Source organism: Maniola jurtina, chromosome Z, assembly GCF_905333055.1.
Source record: "Maniola jurtina chromosome Z, ilManJurt1.1, whole genome shotgun sequence".
NCBI classification, from domain to species: Eukaryota; Metazoa; Arthropoda; class Insecta; order Lepidoptera; family Nymphalidae; genus Maniola; species Maniola jurtina.
This window is the reverse complement of record NC_060058.1, coordinates 4987961-5010668: the sequence shown is the minus strand read 5'-3', so window position 1 is coordinate 5010668 and position 22708 is coordinate 4987961. Positions and strand designations below refer to the sequence as shown.

Genomic DNA, 22708 nt, shown 5'->3' with positions numbered 1-22708 from the left:
TCCAGTATTTTTCCAACAATAGTGCCTAACGATATGGGTCTATAGTTGGTAAGATTAGACAGATCGCCGGTTCTATTTTTTACGATGGGGGCTACTATCGTTTTCATGAGGTCCTTTGGTAAGTAGCTGTGCTTTAAGCATAACTTAAATATAATGGACAGGACCCGATAAACTTCATCACTGGCATAGAGTATGTGCTCAATGCTGAGGCCATCGTGTCCCGGAGATTTCCCACGTTTTATACATCTTACAGTTTTCGCAATGTTATCAGGAGTAAAAATATTATTTAGATCGCCAGATGACTTTTTCTGTAAGGTTGTATCGGAGGCAATGGCCTCAGCATTTTGCTCACCACCTACTTCCATGGGTTGGACTTTAAAATGATTAGCAAACATGTCAGCGATTCTGTTCGGGTCCTGTTCATTATTCACCGACACAGGTAGGACATCTTTATGTTGAAGGCTTTTAGTGGCTTTCCAGAATTTTGGAAAGTTCTTTTTATCCCTATTTCCAGCTATTATATACATCTTTATCATTTCATCATTTCTTTGGCACCACTTTAATTTGCTTTTAAATACTTTTCTAAATTTTAACATATTTTCATATATAAGTCCATGGTCAGGTTTACCAGCGTCAATCCACCATCTAAAATAAAGTCGAGCTTGTTCATGACTTGATCTTACATGGTAGTTCCAACCAGCGATCTGTCTACCTTTTTGTCCTGTACCGGTGCGAGAACAACTTAAGTCGGCTCCGGCCTGTAAAACACTTATCAGATCATCATACATATTGTCAATGATAAACTTACACTCTAACGTATCACAGTTATCTTTATCACAGCTATCGAAATGACTAGGATAGGTAACTAGTTTTAATTCTCTATAGCAAAATTCTCCGTATTGATTAATCTGGTCGAGATTTCTATTATTCCAGAGAATTCTGCTATTGTTACGGGTATTGCCTATATTACATTCTACTTTTTTTACAATGACGTCAATATTTATATCTATCAGCAGCGGAAAGTGGTCTGACCAGTTTATATCATTGACTACACTTACACCTTTTATTATTCTAAACGCCGCCTCCGTGCCTAAACAGTGGTCGAGCCATCTTCTTGAGCCACTCGATTCACACATAAAAGTATAAGTATTAGAGTTCAACCCTAGTAGATCTACGTCCGCACACACCCAAGACTCGGCCGAACAAAATTCAAAAAGTTCCCGGCCAAAGCGGGCGCAGGGATGCGCGTTAAAATCGCCCAAAGCAAAAACAACTTCTATATTACTGTCACTAACAATAGCATTAAGTTGCGACAGACAGCTCGTAAATTCGATTAAATCATCTACTTTATCACTATCACAAGGCATATAAATACTAAATACTAACATATCACAGTTATGGGTCCTAATTTTAACAGCAATTAATCTATCACTATTGCAATCCACTATTGTGACATCCGGAAAGATTGATCTGCGCCACATTAACGCTAGCCCTCCGTACGGTCTGCCGCGCAACACGCCGACAGAGGTGTCTACCGAAGATTTCGAATAACAGCTAAAATCCTTATCAATTTCATTTACGAAATTGATGTCGTGAGGCAGCAGCCAAGTTTCTTGGAGGGCGATTATGTCGACCTTTTGACATAAGTGCCGCACATGCGGCGCAGACCGTTTTACAGACTTACAATTAAAGGACGCTAAGGTTATGTAATTATTATTTTTAGGCGTACTATCCATTAATTTTATTGTATTGATATGCTTGTAGATACAAGTATTTTAGCTAATCGCACAAAATATGTCGGTGGTCGTTTAGCTTTATATCCAACTTATGACTATCACTTTATTAAAATACACCAAGTTAATACACAAATATGACGGAGTTCACTTATATTATTTTTAGAAATTTTCTTTGAATTAGTATTTTATACTTATACTCTTATCATATCCTTGTGCTACGTGGATGCGTTTTTTTTAACGTAAAAGTCGACTTAATACTATCCGAGGGAAACTAAGATGACATCTTTTAACTTTGATTTACGTCTTTCAGCTTATATTCGTAACTCTTATTTTCAGAACAAAATAACATGTATCGTAAGTCGTATGACGTATTTATGTCTTGACAAAACCAGGCGCTCAGTATTATTGTTTCCAATGGACCTCCAAGTCTGAGTAACATTTTTTAAACATTTACCGTGCTAAGTTACATGCACACGTTTACAAACATTTTGAATTTTGCAATGTCTTAGATAATGTCAGTGTTACCAGCATCGTTAGTATGATAGGCATTTGTAATAGATGACAAATTACCACTGTCCCTAAAAGTCTATTGTTTTTTTTTCCGAAGAATACATGTTTTTAATGATTCACATTTTGCCTATTCATGTATAATATACAAATTATAAAAAATAGTTGTTATCTTGTTTATATTTTACAAATCACCCATCATCGATCATCTTATCTTATTCCCATAGCAAGGAAGAGGTAACAAAGTTTTCTTTTTAAATAAATGTATTTTGTAAATGGTAATAGACAGATATATAATATTATGTGAACGTCTTGAGATAATTTTTCTCTAAAACACGTACAAATATTTTCATGAAAATATCTTGACTGACGCACTTACTCAATCTTATAAAAATTCTTCTTATACATATATAATTATATATATTGCGCCTAACATACATAAATATGTTTATTTTTCTCATTATAGATATACATATATTTAATACTTGTTGTTACTAATACTTTGTAGATATAATAAATAAAAATATGTTCTACATATTTCAGGGCAAAATAATCATCTAAGAGTTATAAAGGCTGTGCAGTAATTTGAGAGTCTTCATTGGAAGGATAAAATAATAACAAAAATGGGTAAACAAAATAGCAAACTAAAACCTGAGGTTTTAGAAGATCTGAAACAAAATACAGAATTTTCAGGTATGATCAGCTTTTTACTAATTATTTTACGAACACTTTTTCAAATTTTATAGTTAGATAACGTTTTATTCTTTTATTTTTCAGATGCGGAGATACAAGAATGGTATAAAGGTAAATAAATATTTTTAACTAATATGAGTTAATTGGAAAGTGTGTTGCTTTGATTATTACGTCTTACGTCTTAAATATTACTCAACCGATTTCAAGGCATACAAAGCTTCACTACCAGCCCGGCTAGCATGGGCAGTAGATAAAAATTATATCCCAGATTATATCCACTGATTTCTATGACATCGGTGGATATAATTTTTATCTACTGCCCATGCTAGCCGGGCTGGTGAAGGAAGGACAGGCTATACGTTTCGTCCCAGGAAAACAAAATATGTAGAAAAGCAAAAGATAGAGTACTTAAATATTTATATTTCGTAGCACGCCATCGCCCTTAATAACCTACATTTTTACTTCTTTCAGGTTTTTTAAAAGATTGTCCTCGTGGTCATTTATCAGTAGAAGAATTTAAGAAAATATATGGGAATTTCTTTCCGTATGGAGATGCGAGTAAGGTAAGATGAAGATATTTTATATTTTGTTTTCTTTATGTAAATACTCTTAAAACACTCAAAACACAACCACTGGCTTGCCTAGGCAAAACTAAATGAGACTTACTCGATCAGTAAAGTTGTTTTATTGATCTGTTTTTTCACCTCACGCTCGATTTACGAGCACATAGTATGGGGAGAATGAAAATTATTGCGACCTACATTATAGCTCTTCTGCCATTATAGCCAGTGAATGACAAAACATAGAAACCGCGAACGAACTCAAACACGTAATGTAACACGGAAGCAATAAAATTAGCTTAAATCACAACAGGCTTATTATTGGTTCATATATTATTGGCATCCATCACTGGTAGCTGCCGTGATTGGCGGATTTGCAGTGACAGTTACGGAGTTACAATCTTATTGCACCCCACCATGCTAAGGATTTGATGCGTCATAATCGAGCGTACGAAGTAATATTTCTATGCTTTATCGTTCACGGATTGTAGCTGTTATATTTATGGAGACCCTAGAGTGTAATGTTCAAGCTAATCATGATCGACCCATCATTGGATCACTATGGAGCTCGAGTCTCCTCTCAGAATGAGAGGGGTTTAGACTTTAGGCCATAGTCTGCCACGCTAGTTCAGTGCGGATTAGCAAAGTTCACATACCTTTTAGACTATTATGTCGAACTCTCAAACATGGCGGTTTCTTCAAGATGTTTTCTTTCACCGTTAAAGCAAGTCATTTTTAATTGCTTTAAACGCGCATAGCTCCGAAAAGTTAGTGCCCGGATTGAAGTCCGAATAAAAGGTTGAGGTCTTAACCACTAGTCTATTGCCGTTTTTTTCTTTATTTTTCAATATTCAAGCTCAAGCCACATTAAAAAGTTTACATCTAATATGGAAATTTAGTAATTTTTTTTACATCTCGTTACAGTTCGCCGAACATGTATTTCGAACATTCGATGCAAACGGGGACGGCACCATCGACTTCCGGGAGTTCTTATGTGCTTTAAGTGTGACTTCGCGTGGCAAGCTAGAGCAGAAACTAAAATGGGCTTTCTCCATGTATGACCTTGATGGCAACGGTTATATATCACGACAAGAAATGCTTGAAATTGTTACTGTGAGTTGATCTATCTTATTTCTTATCAATCAATCATATATATGCTGTATATTATATTTGCTTATATTTACGTTCAAGAGTCAAGGTCCACAAGTTTAGCACCAATATCTACTGACTTTGCAATCATGTCCATTAAAAAGCGAAGTAACCTAAGATAGACACCTAAAATTAGTGATATCATAGTAAAATGTTCCAAATGATTATTAACATACTTTCAAATTAATAATATTAGTGTGCATAGTATGGATGATTGTGTCATACATAAATGTTTATTTTTTACAGGCAATATACAAAATGGTTGGATCTGTTATGAAAATGCCCGAAGATGAATCGACGCCGGAGAAGAGAACCGATAAAATTTTCCGTCAGATGGACAGAAACAAGGATGGCAAGTTATCTCTCGAAGAGTTTATCGAAGGCGCGAAGAGTGACCCATCCATTGTACGACTGTTGCAGTGCGACCCACAATCTCAGTGATACCTCAAATATTAAATAACTACGGTCCAACCAAGAATCAGTTAACTCATACCAGAACTAGGAACGTAATTGTACATTATGCATTGTTATTGTGCTTCTAAGAAGCTAAGCGCGCAGTTCTGCGTACTTTCCGAGAGTGGCCTGCTGCTTGGCTGTTATTTAATTCTTCCTCTTTTGTGTTCTATGCAGCCTTTCTATCCATATCTTTCCTTACATAGTTATTATATAATTATTGTAACTTTTGGCGAGGTATTTACTGTGATTTGGACTTGGCGCAAAAGCGTTTGATTCGACATGGTTAGAATTTAAGCTTCCAGTATTGTATTCCATAAAGTTTATCTCGAAGCAAAATTGTCGGGAGTATACATAGATAAGAATAATTTATTGAGACGCGTTTTATTCGCTTTATTAGAAATATGATTGAATATAAGTCCATTAATGTTTAGGCCAAAGGAGCAATGGGATCAGGTATGGATCAATGCATTAGTTTGACGGCTTGTCGCTTTTGCGTTATCTCTGAATCGCTATTTATATTCATATGTCATGATAATGTTTGTAATTAATAAGAATATTTTAAGTGAATCGGCAATTGAACATGGGGACAAAACGTTAAGCTTATAATTGGTACCAAGAGTACACTTCTATACTATAATTTTACAAAAAAACATAATTAAACTTTGAATTCATATCTAATAAATAGAGGTAGATAATTTCTGCGTTTAAATTGCAGCAGCTGTCGTTAATTTCATTGAAAACTCTATTATCAAAATAAATCGCGTGGACATAATGAGTCATTTTATTTTAATTATATAGACTAGCGCTACGATGGAACGCGCTTGAAACATGATTATATTATTATGAATTATGAATATTTTACCAGCTGCCTTCCTCCGATCTTTATGAATCTCGACTTTGTGCTTTCCCAGGCGAGTTTCTGAAAACGTCCCCACGAATCTCGATTTGTGCTTCGCGTAGTATGGTAAATATTACAATGTTCAGTCAAAATAAATCCAAACAACGACGCGAATCTCTGAAAAATGATTTCTCGGATGAGCTAATTATCATATTCTCCACACTATAGTAGTTTTGAACATTTTTATAAATGCATGCAGAAAATGATTATTCACTTTGTGCTCATTTTAAAATAATCACGGCGTTAATGAAGCATGTCCACTGTTCAAAACTAAGGCCCACTTGCATCAAATTGCTTAATCTGGTTTAGTTAAAGGCAATAGTGTTACTTTTTGACAAGTTAATTCCGTGTTTGACAAGAAAAGGACAGATGTATAAAATTTAACTTAAACACACTTAACAACGGTTGTTGCAAGTACACCTTAGAGTTATAACTCAAACGGCCATTGGTAGGTAGTTGAGAACGATTATTCTAAATACGAGATAAGTTACATATTTATAGTGTTATGTACTTTTTCTAGTTAGACCTTACAAATAGATAACGATTTACAACTCTTACATTAAGCACGTTTAAGTACTTGTGGCTAGTTGAACCAATCACCGGTCAATACGGATTATGTGGACACTCATTTATGTGGGAAATCAATGTTTTGTAGTCATTTTGAATCGAATAAGTACTGTATGTTCATCTACGTAGAATATGAAAATTGTGCCTATTTTCGTTATTCAATACCGTACAGAGGTATTAATCCTAAAGCGAGAGTTCACGTATTAGTAAACTAAAGAAAACTACATGAATGTACATCATAAACGTTACTCTTAAGCTCTCCACGAAAAGAGCAACGAAGGTATAAGTACCTTGGTAGACTAGAGTTAACGCCTCTTTAATGCGAAATAAAATTATCAGCCTTTAAATACATATTCTAAATAAAACAATCAGATGACCATAAATTATAAGTGTACTTCAGAGGACAGTAAATATCACGTCTTCTTTGAATATTTTAAATTGTTATTATAAGTCCTTTAAATTAAGAATTTTATGAAACGATTACAATCTGTAGTTTCATAAGTTAAAATTATGTATATATGATTGTTAATTTATACGAAAGTGACCGCTGTTATAATAAGTGTATACAACAAGCTTTTACTGGAAATTTTCAAAGAACCCGGACCGTATTATTACCGTATGGTGGTACCTTATAATATGTAGTTATTTTTATAGCTTTATAAGGTCAATAAAACATCACGCTGACGTCCCAGTGAGGCCAGGCCCAAAATGTGCACGAGTGCCATAAGGTACATTTGATTCAGTTAAAAGTTTTTTAAATTTTACAAACTCTCAAAAGTCAACGCCTTTTATTCAAAATGGGTACATAATCAAATGTACCATATTTTACCATACCATTTAAGGGTACCATACTTTTTGATAGTCAAATGTGCAATTCGCCAATAACAATGTACAGGTTACTATTATGTGACACAGTTGATACAAGTATATCTGCACAATCTCACCACTATTTACGCAACAAACTATATTATGACAAGTATGATTTTACGGTTTTCATAAATTTTAATGATTTATTTAACGAATTTGTGTAGCTGATATTATTAAGATTTAGTTTTATCAATCGTTTAAGCTTATTTTAATCACGAGTCAGTCTAAGTATTATTCTATTTTATTATTATTTAAATTGTTTTTGAAGATTGTAACATACCACAATGGTTAGTGTAAATTATTATTATCAATAGTTTTAAGAGTCGACAATTGTTCCACTTTAGAGTGACATTAAGTAATTCGCAAAGAAAAGCATGCATAGGTATACTTAGTTGTTTTTACAAAATTTAAGTTTATTTCGCAAACATAATGATTTAGTTTGATGGTTATACGCTATTACGTGCAATCCTCTCGTGTGTTTGTGGCAATAAATAGCGCATATTGTATATTTTTACGGTATAGCATCGTCCTGTTTTCTTATCATATTTGGAGATATTTGTTGACTGACACCCACATATGATTCGCACGTGATTATTGTAACCATCTCTCGTGATTGAACCGACAACGACAACTATTTTACACCTTGTATACAATAAACATTTTACATAGAACAGCTAATATTATATAATAACATTACTGCAAGTACCAGGCAGGAAATATTGCACATCAAACTTTAGAAAGAGATATTATAGTTGCATAGTGTTTTCTCTGTCGTTGAGACCGACAAAACATCACAGGTATGAGTTACTAAAAGATAATACTCCACAAAGCTGAAATTTCTTTCCAAAGTTGTTGTCCAATATTTCCTGCCAGTTACAAACTTATTTAATAGGCCCTTCATTTTACTATTTTATTTAAATTTCTCATGAGGTATTTGCATTCAGGAATTAAAACATGTAGGTAAGGTAGTCCTTACACCAAATAACCAGTACATGTAACGCGTATCTTAATGATATAATTATTTAACAGTTTCGCGAAGAATCTTAGTAGATTGCTAGAAAGTGTACCTAAGTTATAAACTCTAGTTTGATAAAAAGTTACAAGACATCTCAACTAACAGTATGCCCCAGTCTAGTTAAGGAAACCTTCGAACCAATTACAGCAATCGCGCTTAAAATACCATTCGTGATTCTAATATGTTTTATATGCCATTTTAAAAAATTAGAGAAGTTAAGTGGTTTTTACTAAATTGATGGAATGACTCACATCAGATATAGTAACAGAGTGTTTTAGTAACAAACTGTAGAATAGCATTGTAAATAGTGATTTCACAAAAAATTTTAAACATCAATTTTATGACGTTGCTACATATTAAAATCCATTTATTTTTCTCGTGTACCAAGCTTTATTTCTAAAGTACAACGGAATTATCAGGTTTGTGAAATGTCTATATGTATTTTAATTTACATGTATTTATATATTTTTATATACGTTCCCCGATTACTGGAAGACCTGATAATTCTTAGGAATAGAATTTCGTTGCAATTTGTCGACTCAATGGATTTTGTTTTATTAATTTAAGTATTTTAAATAATTTTATTCAATACACTAACACCCGTATTCACCAACGTTACTATGAGGTCTCATAGTGCGCTCGAACGCACAGTGTCCGTTCCACCAATCAGATGACTGTATCACGTCAATTTACAATGATCTGATTGGTGGAACCTACACTATGCGTTCGAGCTTACTGTGAGACCTCATAGTAACGTTTGTGAATACGGCCGTACAAACCCAGTTCGAAGTTTTCAAATCATGGAATATTATCCTATCGCAGCTTCGTCAATTTATCGAAGTATGTGTATCGAAATATAAAAGCAGGTCGTCCTGTAAATGGCAGATAAAAAAGATTTATCTATGTGATTATTGCTAGTGGAAGACGGTTGCATAACATTTTCATGTCTTCTACCACCGCGTTAACACCAAGATATAAAACATTATTTGCTTTCTACATATAGTATGTATTGTTGTGTTGCTATTTATGTTAACACCAAAAACAAGTTCAGATAGTAGTTGTACATAAAACTTGGCAAATTTAAAAAAAAAATTACTTGTCTCTACATTCTGTTAATATAAATAGAGACAAAATATGTGTTTAAACAATGCCAATACAAAGATTATTGTTTGACATGTTTTTGACAAGGTTCTTACAAGTTTTGTTAAAAACAAGTTACAATAACTTATTTGTTGGTGTAAACCAGCGGTTACACTGAAGTTCCGCCAAGTTTTTGACCGTGTTCTACATGTAGTGGTTGTTGCCATTTTTTGTTTACACCAAAAACAAGGTATGAAAGTTCGTATACAAAACTTATGTTTTTGACATATTTTATTACAAATTTGGTCGAAAACTAGGATCAAACTTGTTTATCGGTGTTAAAATGGCATAATATTTACACCAAGGTCTTAAACATGACTATATTATTCTACATGTAGTTACATAACTATTTTTTATGTACAGCAAACACAAGCTGTGACTGTAGTTGTTAACAAAACTTGTAAAAAGGGAGTTTACAAAATATGTTTAAACAATGAGAGTACAATTAGTTTACATTATTGGCAAATTTTAAATTCAAATTCAATGATTTAATGATTTAATTTTCAATGATTTTTGTAAGTTCTGTTGTAAACTAGTATCAAAACTTGTGTGTTGGTGTTTTATTTTGTCATATGGATATTGCTTTATTGATTAGGCTTATGCGCATATTTTATATTTGAAATTTTTAATAATATACTATTCAGCAGTAGTATATTTTATTTTATTTTTATATTTTATTTGATTTATAATACTTGACGCTGATAGAATTTTTTTAAATAATATAATATTATTCACTATACCTATTATTATTTTATTAAATTATATTATTTGCACTGACATGTATGTCGTTTCGCTTACATTTAAATCATATGCTATGTAATCTAAAGTAATAAAACTAAATGCACAATCTCCCGCCGCACAATGCTACCTATTGTGTATTATTTTTGATTTAATAAATGTGCCTAAATAATTTTAAAATTGAACTATAACTTCGGCATCTTTTTAGTTACACTTTCTATTCTATATTTGTATATGTTCTTTACAAGTAAACAATTTATTTTTGGAGGATTGATCTGCTCGGTGACAAACAAAAAAAAAGTACCTATATGATTTTATAAAAAAAAAAACAAATGTGTGATATTTTAATAATTATGATATCATATTATAAAGTTAATAAAAATATTCAATGGCAACTTAAGACCTAAAACTGATTCTAAACAAGAAGTACCTATATATAACAACAATATTATTGTAAGATTAATAACTTTTTAATATAATACTACTACATATTTTAAAAAGTTTGAATCTGGCCGATGACGAATGCCTTACGATTTTGCAAGAAATAAACGTCATTTAGTATTGTTACGATATAAAACTGTAACAATAAAAAGTACCCATCTCAAAACATTTTTAAGCAAATGAATAGTGTTCAAAGCACTTAAAAATAATGTTAGTGAAAAGAATGATAACGTTAGTCTTTTATAATAATTATAAACACGAATGGCTTATTATTTTGAAAAAAAAAGACGTGATAATTATATTAAATGTTGTATCATAGACCGTAATAAAACGTCGACTTAGGTGTCTATTATCGATTTTAAACATGAATAAATCAGTGTAAATTATTCGTAATAATGAATAATTGTTTACTGTGTGTAAACAAGTTCGTTGCACTATGTTTGAAAAAGGAAACTATATTATACTCTATTCGCGGAATGAAGTTATCGCTCTCTCTGTCGTAATCCGTACAAATGATAGAGCCAAAAGTCTCAGTGGGTGCTAACCATTTTGAGACACCGACCGATCACAGACACGTGTTCAAAAACATTCGAAATTCAATCCGAAAATGTTTTCAGAAAACTTTCGAAATCCAATTAAAAAACATTAGTTTTGTGATAACTCGTTGGTGATTGTGATTGAAAATGGTTAGCGTTCACTGAGATCTTTGGCTCTATCATATACATGGGATTACGCAACAGAGGGAGCACTTTATTAACTTCATTCCGTGGATAGGGTTACAGGGTCTGAAAGGTCACTTAAAAAGAAAATGATTTTGAAAGAAAGAAACGTAATTATCAGTGTTCATAATATCATATAAAGTGATAAACAAAAATGTTTAATGTCCAAAACTGTAATATGGGTTTTACAATTTTCGAAACATTAATCATCACGCTGTTTTATTAAAAACGCTTTAAATAAATAATTAATGAATAATAGTTTAAACGTTTCAATTTAAATTGGCATATACCTGCGATTAACTTCACGACAACTAGGTAATGTTGGTTCAATTGTGTATGTAAAGGCTGATCCATATCTGCGCACGCGCACGAATCATGGATACAACGTGCATCGTAAGACATAATGTCGACGCGTTTACAAGTGGTTTGTGAGCGGTTCGCGTGCATGTTGTATAAGTCACGGCGTGCACATATTCGTGATTTTTAGGTAGTGAGTACAAACTTGATACATAAATAAATTCGCGACGCGCAGTCGCGCGCCAGTGATGTGTCCATAGGAGGTTGATGCGCGTTGTGTGCATGGTTCGGTTCGTGCTCGTACGCAGGTGTGGAGCTATCTTTATAAGAATAATAGATATTAGTGTTTCCCATTTTATTCCAATGATGTCGCGACTTCTTAGCCATCGATATTATTTATATATTATAGTATGAGGCAGATCATCAATAAAAGCCGCACTTATCAAAAATTACGCTGATTTGCACAATTAGATTCATTCGGACGTACGCTCAGAAGTTTAGATTTTCTTTATGATTGTTAATAACAATATCGCGTGGTTTGTATAACAAAAACAAATAGAAACAATATTATTATTGTCAGTACTCTAACGCATATTCTTTCACTTATTTATTTTATTATGGAATGGAACTATTTATATATACCTAATATCGATGATTTTAACGACCCATTGCAATTTTTTTTTATTCTGAGGTTTCTTGTGGATCCAATGGAATAAATAGGTAAAAATGATTTCTGTCTGAACAACTATATTCGTCACTGGGATAAAACCAAAGGAAATACCAAAGGCAGCTTCCGGATCACCATACAGGTTGGCTTCCTTCGCGCGCTGATTCTTGACGCTGAGTGGTCAATACGAAACGTTTCTGAATAACGCTGTTCGGTCCGCGCTGAAGAGCCACAACGCTAAGCTTACGAAAGCCCGGTTTTCACCTAAGCAAAGCGGAGCAGAGGGGAGATTTCTTCAATCGACCCATCAGTTCTTAAAAACTCTCACGTCATCTTATAAAAATCTGATAGGTTCACTGAGCACATTCCTCTCTGCTTCGCTTAGGTGAGAACTGGGAACCAGTCTGTACGCGCTTTTGGATTACTATGAAAGCTTTCCTGAATAAAAGTGATAGATCGTAGCGCTGGACGTAAGCGCCTATAGTCAGCGGAGAGATATACCAGCCTCAGATCTTGCAATATTTGATAAAAGACGTAAAGTCCGGATGCTGCTCCAATCGTATGTAAGCAATTTTCGTTTATTATAATCTAGTAACATAATATATTGTGAAAATAGACGTTGTAACCGTTGTAGTTCATACAAAATCCGAGAACAGCAATAAAACACCGTTCATATACCTATAAGTAAATATAATATTATATTAAACTATCATTCGACATAATTGTATTGTTAAATGTAAACTGTACATGTTTTAATGAAAGTATTTTACCTACAAAATAGCTTAACTTAAATCTATAGGAATACTATCGTAACATTAAATTTCATAACACCAACCGGTATAGTTTTAAGAGGGGTCTCTCCGTCACTCGCTTCATACAAACGTAGTTCTTATTTCATTTGAATATTAAGCAACCAAAGTCCATGAAATTTTGCAGACATATTCTAGAAACCAATATCCATGTCTGTGGTTTTCCAGATATCTGTCAAAATATTCGGTTTCAAAGTTACGCGGTCTTAAAAATTTACATACAAATCTTTGAGCCCCTGTAATTTTAAAACTACATATTTTTAGAAAAATCTAAAACCCCACAGACACAGATATTAGTTACTAGAATATGTCTGCAAAATTTCATGGACTTTGGTTGCTTTATATTCAAATGAAATTGGAACCACGATTGTATGAAGCGAGTGACGGAGAGAGCCCTGTTAATGAGTACCTAGATTCTTAGTAAATAATCGTGTACGACATTCAAGGTTAATTAATATTTATACGACTACAGAAAAATCTGTGTTCTTAGTTGTCGTTATTATCGTTACAAGATGTACCTACGAGTATTAACTTCTGTGGAAATGTTATGAAAATAATATATACTAGTATATACATTTTAAAAACTAATCTCAATATGACAGAAGACATTTTTACGAGTATGTTAATATTAAGTGTGGTTTGGTATATATTATATTGTAATCATTGTAATAAATTTATCCAAAAGGTATGATTAAAAAAGTAGTTAGAGTATAAGCTTTATGTAAAGAAGCAATCTAAAACTTCTATCTAAAAGATTTTATCAAATCGAAATATACAAAGGCATCACTTAGTATTGGTGATGCAAAAAATGTTCAATTGGATTCAATCAAAGTGTACGTTCTAGTGTTTCATATTTAGTTACTATGTACCAGGTGATTATATTTTGAACGTTAGGTATAGGAATACACTTTCTATATTTTATGACAGCCTGATAGACCTGGTACCTACAGTACGGGATAAGTGACCATTGGATTTGTGGATGATTATTACGGTCGTTATTTATATGATATCAGCTGAATATTATAAATAGGACATCCGTATGTGGTTTGGAAGTTTTAATTTATAAATTGCTTTTCGGTTCCGTTATTTCTAGCAAACGCTAGAAAAATAGGTACATGTAGTACAAATTGGATACAGAGACTGTAATTGTTAATTGATGTTGTTAAAGGTCTCTTTTGCCCATTGTAGACACAAATGAAAACCCAATCTCTTTCTAAATGTACCTGCAGAAAACAGCGACTTCTTTAAACTTATCATTAACTATTATTTATCAATTAATTACCTATTTTATTATATACCTATTAATTGTTGTATAATAGGGCTTTGCATGTCGTTGGCTGTTTAATAATACTTTCGATACTTCTGCAATAAATAAATTTCTAAAAGTCGATGTTATTATGTAAAAGAGATGAATATTTTAATAGATAATTTTAACCGTGTATCAATAATAATTGTTAGATGTTCGTAAATTTTTTATGAAATTATAATGTGAATGATTGGGTGTACGTGTAGCAAAATTTTCTACTAGCAACGGTAGGTATATTGCGTAATCTTTATATCTATTACATTCCCGACATTGGTACCGATTCTGTTGTCTTTCTCTAAACTAAATTTAGAGTATCTGCGTCCTCCTCCTTTTAATATTCTTGAAAAGGGACAGAACATGAATTTTACATTTGAAGACTCTGAATTTTAGTGCACGCTATAAATTTAAACAATAGGCTCGCGACTGGCAGCTAAAGTCACGAGGTTGACAGCTCTAAATTAAATTTAAATCTGTCAAACTGTGTCTGTCCTCTTCATATTGTATTAGTAAGAAGAGGATGCGAACTCTCTAAAATTTAGTTGTTAACAGAATCAATCGTATTATCTCTTCTATGGTCTGATCACTTGGAAACAATTCGCATAAATACTTGAGACTAGGCTAGCAACTCTAGAGTCCAAACTATTTGGCGAATAATAAACTTACGGACATGTTTCAAATAATAAACCTATCTGCATTCGTGTTTAATCAGTAGACTCTTACTAATCATATTTATTACAATGTCAACATTTAAATATGAAATCATAAAAAATAAACTGTTGCCGATAATAATATAAAGGGTGCCTTTAAACAAAAGTTAGTAGCAATTAAGAATCAGCCCGCAGGTTAGTTTTAACACTATAATTATGTACAACGTAATGCTTATACAATATATAAACAACATAGTTGATTGTATACCTACCTAATTATCTAGTTATATACTGAAAATAAATAAATAATGTGTATCTGTTAATCGTAATCCACCATACTAACATAATCTACTAACTTAGCTTTAAAGGCTCTGTTACGGCCAGGTTGATCGAAGAATCGAAAAGTTTAAATTGAGGATTTTTTTAAATCAGAAGTTATTTATAAGTTCGAGTATATACCTACCTAATCAAAAATTTCTATTAATTTTTAACATCTCGAGTTTAAATAAATGTTACAAGTAAATGTAGGTAGGTACCTATGTTACAAACAAATTGCTATTTCTTTTAAATTGTCATTTCCCTGTGTTTATTGAGCCACTTACCTAACGCTTGAGTTCTTAGAAACAAACTCAAAAATTTAAATGCTGATTAAGTAATTAATTTCCACATTAATCCTATCTTCGTGTTAAATTAGTTTGATCTCCATTCAAATTTTAGATTTTTTTTTCTATCAACTCATCTAAGATACCTATAATATTTACGAAACAAACTTATTATTATTTATATTTTTCACGATAGCGTTGTACACTTCAAAGATAAATTATTTTAAAAACATTGCAAAAGTTGCGGAACCGGCAAAATTCAAATTCAAAATATTTCGTACCTACATCTCCCCAGGGTATCATACCCGGAGCGCCTTTGAGTCCTTTGACCAGTAGGCCACGATTCACTAAACAAATCACACAGTAACATGAAGCAAGACGCAGGTTTGATACGTATTTAAAATTATTTACATACTTATTTTTTATTACTCTCATTTATTTATTTAGCACATTTTACCCTATTTTTAAAAAATGTTCAAAAATTAAAAATTATTTAGATACTTATTATTGTTAGCTAACGGCGCATATATGTATAGATGGATTGACTTGCTGAGTTGTGTTAGAGTTCCATTGATCGCTCCGAGATGGCGCTCCGAAACGAACTCCGGTAAAATGCATAACTACAACCAATCATAAAATATAAATAATTACTCTGGTTTAAACCATTTATAGTAGGTATGTACTCGGAAAAATTATTAGGTATCAAATTTGGTCTGACATAAAAAATCGGTCAAGTGCGAGGACGGATTCGCACAAGAAGTAACACTTTTTATTTTATTTTTATTTTCGTGGCCGCAATTTCGAAATTTTTAGTAGGTCGGTATTTATAGAAATGCACTTTCTGTGAAAATTTCTGGTCTCCACCTATTATGGTTCACGAGATACAGCCCGCTGACAGACATATAGACGGACACCGAAGTCTTAGTTATAAGGTCCCGTTGGCATCCTTCGGGTGAGGAACCCTAAAAATTAGTTAGTCATAGGTACTCAGCTGGCAACTGAGGCGCAGTTTTTGTTCTCTATAGGTAGCGAAGCGGCAACGCCGCACAACCCCGTAGATGCTGCCGTTGAGAGCATCTCGCATCCAAATACTTGCCCCCGAATCACAATCTCTAAGAACCGTGTGAATACTGAGTTATCGCAATGTCAACATTTTTCAAATTTGTAAATTTTAAATATACATAATAAAAGTACCTAAATAACGGAGGTACCCTATAGTTTTACATATGTAATCCTACATAGCTTTCTTTACCTACGGTCTTCCAGTATGATAAGCGAAAAACAACAGTAAGCTGTTACCTTGGCCTTAATGATTTTAGTAATCTACAATATTAGGGACCGTGTCTAGAACACGGTTCGGTAGCACCGTACTAGATAGTAAAATGCTAGAATGTTGCAGGTGCTATTTTTATTTTTTGACCCGATTATAGAGAGGGAGCCAGCGCGTGCCAGACCTTCGTTATTTTATGAAAGCTGAAAGTTTCTCTGCGTATTGTCCCTAACGCAGGGAGAAACGCTCAACGACTATAAAGTTTGGATCATCGCGGCTTTGGGAGATAATAAGTAATAAAGGTGTAAAATAATCTTACGTTAAAGTATTATGTCTATTTTTTTACAGTTTAAAGGCGTTGTCAGGGGTTGCTACGACACTACGATTTAAATCTTTCACTTTAACTTTGCTTAGACTTGAGCTTCAGTAAAAACGAGACAGTGATTTCATATGATTTCTAAAACTATTCCGGAAAAAATACAAAAAAGTTAGACTTTATATTTTGTAAGATTTTTACACTTTTATCACCTGTCATTTGCCAAAATGATCAAGATTCGAGCTTCATAGTCGTTGATCGTTTCTCCCTGTGTTGGGGACAATACGTAGAGAAACAGCTTTTTTAAAATAACGAAGGTCTGGCACGCACTGGCTCTTAGTCCATTTGCTTGGATTATTTATTCTATTTTATCACATGTATGTTTCATGTACAGTATACTTGTTGCTTTTAAAATAGGTAGGTACATTGACTTATGACACACACATTTCCCTTAACACGTAGTTAGAAAAGTTGGCTCCTCCACTTAAGCTTGCTATGTATTATGATCTAAAGGTTTTCACTATTTTAACATTATAATTAATCACTTATAAAATCTATGGTGCATAAGGTAAACGTTCTATATGAGATTAAAGAAAGATTAATTAGGTAAACTGTACGTTTTGTAAGTATCATTAACTAATAGTTAAATGATTAGTGATGTAATGTATTTTATTATCATTTAAACATTTGTTTAGTAACTTCAGGGTGCTATTAACTCGTGTAGGCTGTAATTGTAGCCACATATGGGGCAGAAATAGTTCTATATAAAAATTATCGACAATATGGTCGATGGTTATGCTACACCATCTTTAAAAAAGATAAAAACGCAAAACTTTCTCTGTTAAACTATACTAATAGGTACTTCTTTAATGAAATTACCAACTCTGGTGAAATATTTCATTTTTTAAATAATTTAATTTATAAAACAAATAAAGTACTTGGAGCAAAAGCATTCTTCGAACAGAGATGTTACCAAAAATGTTGGTATTTTTCGGGGATAGTACATACTACTCATCTTTAAAACATCGCGTCTGCAACCTACTTTCCTTCTAAGCAGTTGTTCCTATAGACAGTTTTGCATAGAACAAGGTTTTTATTTTTTAGTGCATAGGTAGGACCGAAAAAATGGTGTACATCCCGACCATATTTTGTATAGACGTTACCACTAAAGTGCGTAAACAGTTAGTGTTGACATTAACTAGCTAAGTTATTGACCGAGTCCGGTAAAGTTAGAACAAATATCGTTACTCAGATTAACTAGCTAATGTTGAGACTGCCTAGGTAGTCTAACGACTGATCATTCCTTTGCCAGGAAAACAGGTTCTTTGGTAAATAATGCAATACGTCCACTGTGGCGTAGACGAAATTTTGGGCATCTTAACTTCACGCAGTCTTGTTTGACCCTATTGATCCTTGAATGAATGGTGACACCAAAGTTGTGAGTGGCGAGCGAAATCCATGGCCAAACGGGGCTCACGTAGGTGAAGCTAAAGTAAAAAAAAAGATTCAGACGAATTGAGAACCTCCTCCTTTTTTGGAAGTCGGTTAAAAAGACAGAGCATGTCTTCTGGCTTAGCCTATTCAAAAAACTTGACGGCTTTGGGCCCCCCGCTAACGAATAAGTCAATCAATTTAAATCTTTTCATGATTAACATCACTATCACCGCAATTATCAACATTGTCTCAATAAACTCCATAATCATCATCATTGTTACCTACCCTACATTTCATTTGAGTTTCTTTAATACTTTCTTTTTACGTACCTTTAAATATGCCCAAAAGTAACTAAAATAGTCACTTTCCGTAAAACTCCACACTTAACACAGTGAAGCCGTTAATGTGAACATTATCTAGGTAATGCCATTTATGGTTTCCGAACTCTAGTGGTAACAAAATATTATATTATTTTAGTTTGACAAAACAGTGTTTAATAGGTCTACTAAATAGTCAAATATGTTGCTACGATCTATGGTATTAGAGTTTTATTTAGTTCCCTTTTAGTACGTACTTACCTAATAATAAATGAGAAACATGATAGTAAAATCTGCAATGCGACTGCTCGTACACAGAAGACGCGGTCCGCGAGCCTCTTGAACCACGAACTAGGTACGATATTACCTTTTGGAGGTAGTTTCTACGCAATAACAGCGGTACATTAATGTTTCTGCGTTACCTTTGAGTAGTTTTGTACTTGAAACCTTATGCATTACATATCAAATCGCTTATAACTTAACATGTTCTCGATGTTACATGATTTACGCTATTGAATATCAGCTTACTAATATTCCAATAATTGTCGAAATACGAAGTTTTGTCTATAATACCTAATAGCACCCTAGTCGATGACCCTATGTGCCTACAGATATCAAGACTTTACTCCATATCTGCAAAGTCGCACCGCGTTCGCCCGAGTAGGCACGCCCTAGTAATTCGATAGAAGGATAGGTATCAATTTATGCTCGTATCACTTATTTTATAATGACAAGTAGATAGGTCTATACCTACCTACTTGTTGGTACCTACCTACCTGTTGTTATACATATAATATGAGACAGTGAATTGCAGATACAAATCTTAAACTCTAATCTAGTTCTGATAAGTACCTCTTGTACCCTGTAACTCTTTTAACAATGTTATCAAGCCTAGTAAGTCAATGAAACAAGGTGTTTTTCAAAATAAATTATACATTTCGAAAAACGCCTTGCTCCAGTAGGTATATGACGAACGGCTCCTGCATATTTGACTCCCTGTAGATGGGGTGGAAAGTTCGATATTATTAGACACTTCAAATGTTTGGCTCAAAACTTATTACTTAGGTCAAAAATTGTTCTGTATAGTCAATTTGTAATTCCTAACAATCTTTGATTTAATATCGATCTAGTTCTGATACATACCTACTGTTTTAGATTAAAATTATTATATCTATTTATTAAATCTTTCTTCTCTCAATCGCCTTTCATTTACATATCCTAATTCCTTTCATATACCAAGTTACCCCTATTTGATTCATTTGATAGAGTCGGCTCTGGAGATGCTACACTGACTGGCACCAGGGGGTATACAAAAATGATTTTCAGTACACTTCGAGCCTTTACGCACGGTCGACAAGTCGTTCGGCTACTTGGTCGACACCGACCGTTAGAATCCGTAATTTATATGGAAGTCGCGGAGTTGCGGCGACTGCGTGCGTATAGTCAGCGGCTTTCATATAAACTGATTCAAACGGTCGTCATCGACTGAATTGTCGAGCGACTAGTCGGCCGTGCGTAATGGCTCTTCATGTTTGGTATGTAGGTAGGCTACCCGGATTTTTTATTCCTATTGCATAATTATTCGTCTATGTAGCGTATCTATAAATGCAGCTGACCCATTGATGCCTCGTTGGTCTAGTCGTTAGCATGTTTGGCTGCGGTAAATGGGAGCCTAGGTTCGAGTCCGGATCGGGCCAAAAATACGTAAGGACCTCTTGGGGTTTTGATCAAGAAATTTTCAGTATCAGCCCAGAGTTCGGAATTTGGTGGTGTTGTACCACTGTGCCCCTTAGAGCAATTAAGCAGAGTGTTCTGTGCCTCCGATCGTATCGAATTGCCGTCCCGCCGGACTAATACTGAATAAAATAGCACTGTCACAGAACGGACTGTGGAGGAAACTATAAGGATACCTTGTTTTAGTATGGAATCTTAAAACAGATCACTTATCGGATCATTTCGATGTCTGTTTGTCCCAGATACATAGTTCGAGCTGCAGAGTTGAATCATAACACAGTATTTTTTTTTCTTTGGAGAAAAAGCACAATCATTATAGAATCCTATAAGTTATCACTGTAGGTAGATAAGTTGCATATACTTACTACTGATTGTGGGGCGGTGTTAGCCTAAATGTTAAGACAGTAACTCTCGGAGGCATGTGGGGTTTAAGCAAATAAATATACCTAGCTTGCTTTAAAGGTGAAGGAAAGCATCGATAAGAAACCTAGGGCGTTCGTTTTAATGTTCTCAAAGGTGTGTGAAATGTGCCAAACGACATTTGTCCAGTAGGGCAAGAAAATAAATATTCTCAATGTGGGCCGGCGCATGAGGGAAAGGTAGGTTAATTATGTAGGGACACCTGCATAGTGTAACACGACGCTAGGCCTGACTCAGAAAAACGGACCACCTCCGTAGAAAATATTAATTGTTTTTACTTAGTCTCGACCTTGGATGCATTTCATCCAAGGCCTTGACTCTATCCGAACTTGCACGCGTAATAAATGAGGTGTCCAGTAAGGAGCGGTATTTGATACCTGACCCTTAGGCTGGTTTTACAGCAACGCTTACCGTCCGCGCGGGTGGTAAGCGGGTTGGCCGAATTGCCGTCAGCGCGGACCATCCGCGCGACTAAGTAACGATCCAAGAGACTCAAAGCTCGGGACCCGCGACGCTTACCAACCGCGCTGGCGAAAGCGTCACTGTAAAACCACACTTAGTTCATAGATGCCCAGGGGTGGCGCTTCAAAATCAATGAGACACCCAATCTATCTCCTAAAAGTACTATCTTCAGGCTATAAAGATAAAAATCTAGTTTCAAGCCAGGGTCCTCGTGTGCAGACAACAGATTGGCTAGAGCTGCAAAGATGTTGAAGGCTATTGCTAAGAGGAAGGAAAAAATATAATATTAATCAAGGATTTTTATAATGCAGGTAAGTACCGCAGCTATTGCACTGGATACGAAAAACAATATCAATAGAAATGAAAAAAATAAATATTCAAATCTTTTGAATCGACAAAAGAACTACCACTTGGTCGGAATGCCTTTCCTACCAAGATCAACCAGCAAGGAACTCGGCGGTTGCTCTTTTCCAATATTTAATTCTTATCAAATAAGGATTCGTAGGTAGGTTATGAGTTAATGACTATTAGGTATGTAATGCGCCTTGAAAATAAAACCAATTTCAGAAATCAAATTAGAACCAAGCCAGCTAGAGCCTAAACTTGTCGTTAGACCCTTTAGATTTAATCACTTGACTAAAATCCATGCTAAATTAAATCGAGTTCGGAACGTGCCCCGTTCCAGCAGGGGTACCTACGTTCCAAATTGCGTATTTAAATAAGTTTACATATACATATGAGTTTATGGAGGCTGGTATTAGTTCTCTGTATGGTGTATACTATGCGTAAGGTCGGTCCGAGGAAGCGAGGGGGTGATAGGGGTGCCCCCTTCCCGGGTGGCGTTCGACGCGCCTGAGGGGCCTCGTCCAGAGAAAGTAAAATATCCTGGTATGGGGGAGGCTAGTATTGTCAAGCCAATGTATATGTATATCTTTAAACTA

The 22708-nt window shown here is 34.1% G+C and overlaps 1 protein-coding gene and 1 long non-coding RNA gene across 4 annotated transcripts in view; one reads left to right on the top strand and one right to left on the bottom strand.

Annotated features, from left to right (window-relative positions):
• The window catches only part of LOC123880599 (neurocalcin homolog), a 101052-nt gene extending 95150 nt beyond the window's left edge, over positions 1-5902 (top strand). For 2 of the 3 annotated variants that reach the window (XM_045928795.1, XM_045928794.1), the window contains exons 2-6: positions 2787-2936; positions 3021-3047; positions 3408-3499; positions 4421-4609; positions 4892-5902. In XM_045928795.1, coding sequence (XP_045784751.1) covers positions 2867-2936; positions 3021-3047; positions 3408-3499; positions 4421-4609; positions 4892-5086 — 573 coding nt within the window. In that variant the 5' untranslated portion in view covers positions 2787-2866 and the 3' untranslated portion in view covers positions 5087-5902. Of the gene's footprint in view, positions 1-2786; positions 2937-3020; positions 3050-3407; positions 3500-4420; positions 4610-4891 lie in introns of those variants that run through there. The other variant, XM_045928796.1, reaches the window with a different exon arrangement.
• Positions 1414-15043, bottom strand: LOC123880601. The gene is made up of 3 exons (XR_006799295.1): positions 13834-15043; positions 2619-2627; positions 1414-1425 (listed from the first exon to the last, which is right to left on the bottom strand). It is a non-coding gene; the product is annotated as an uncharacterized LOC123880601 (long non-coding RNA).
• Between the last annotated feature and the right edge of the window lie 7665 nt (positions 15044-22708).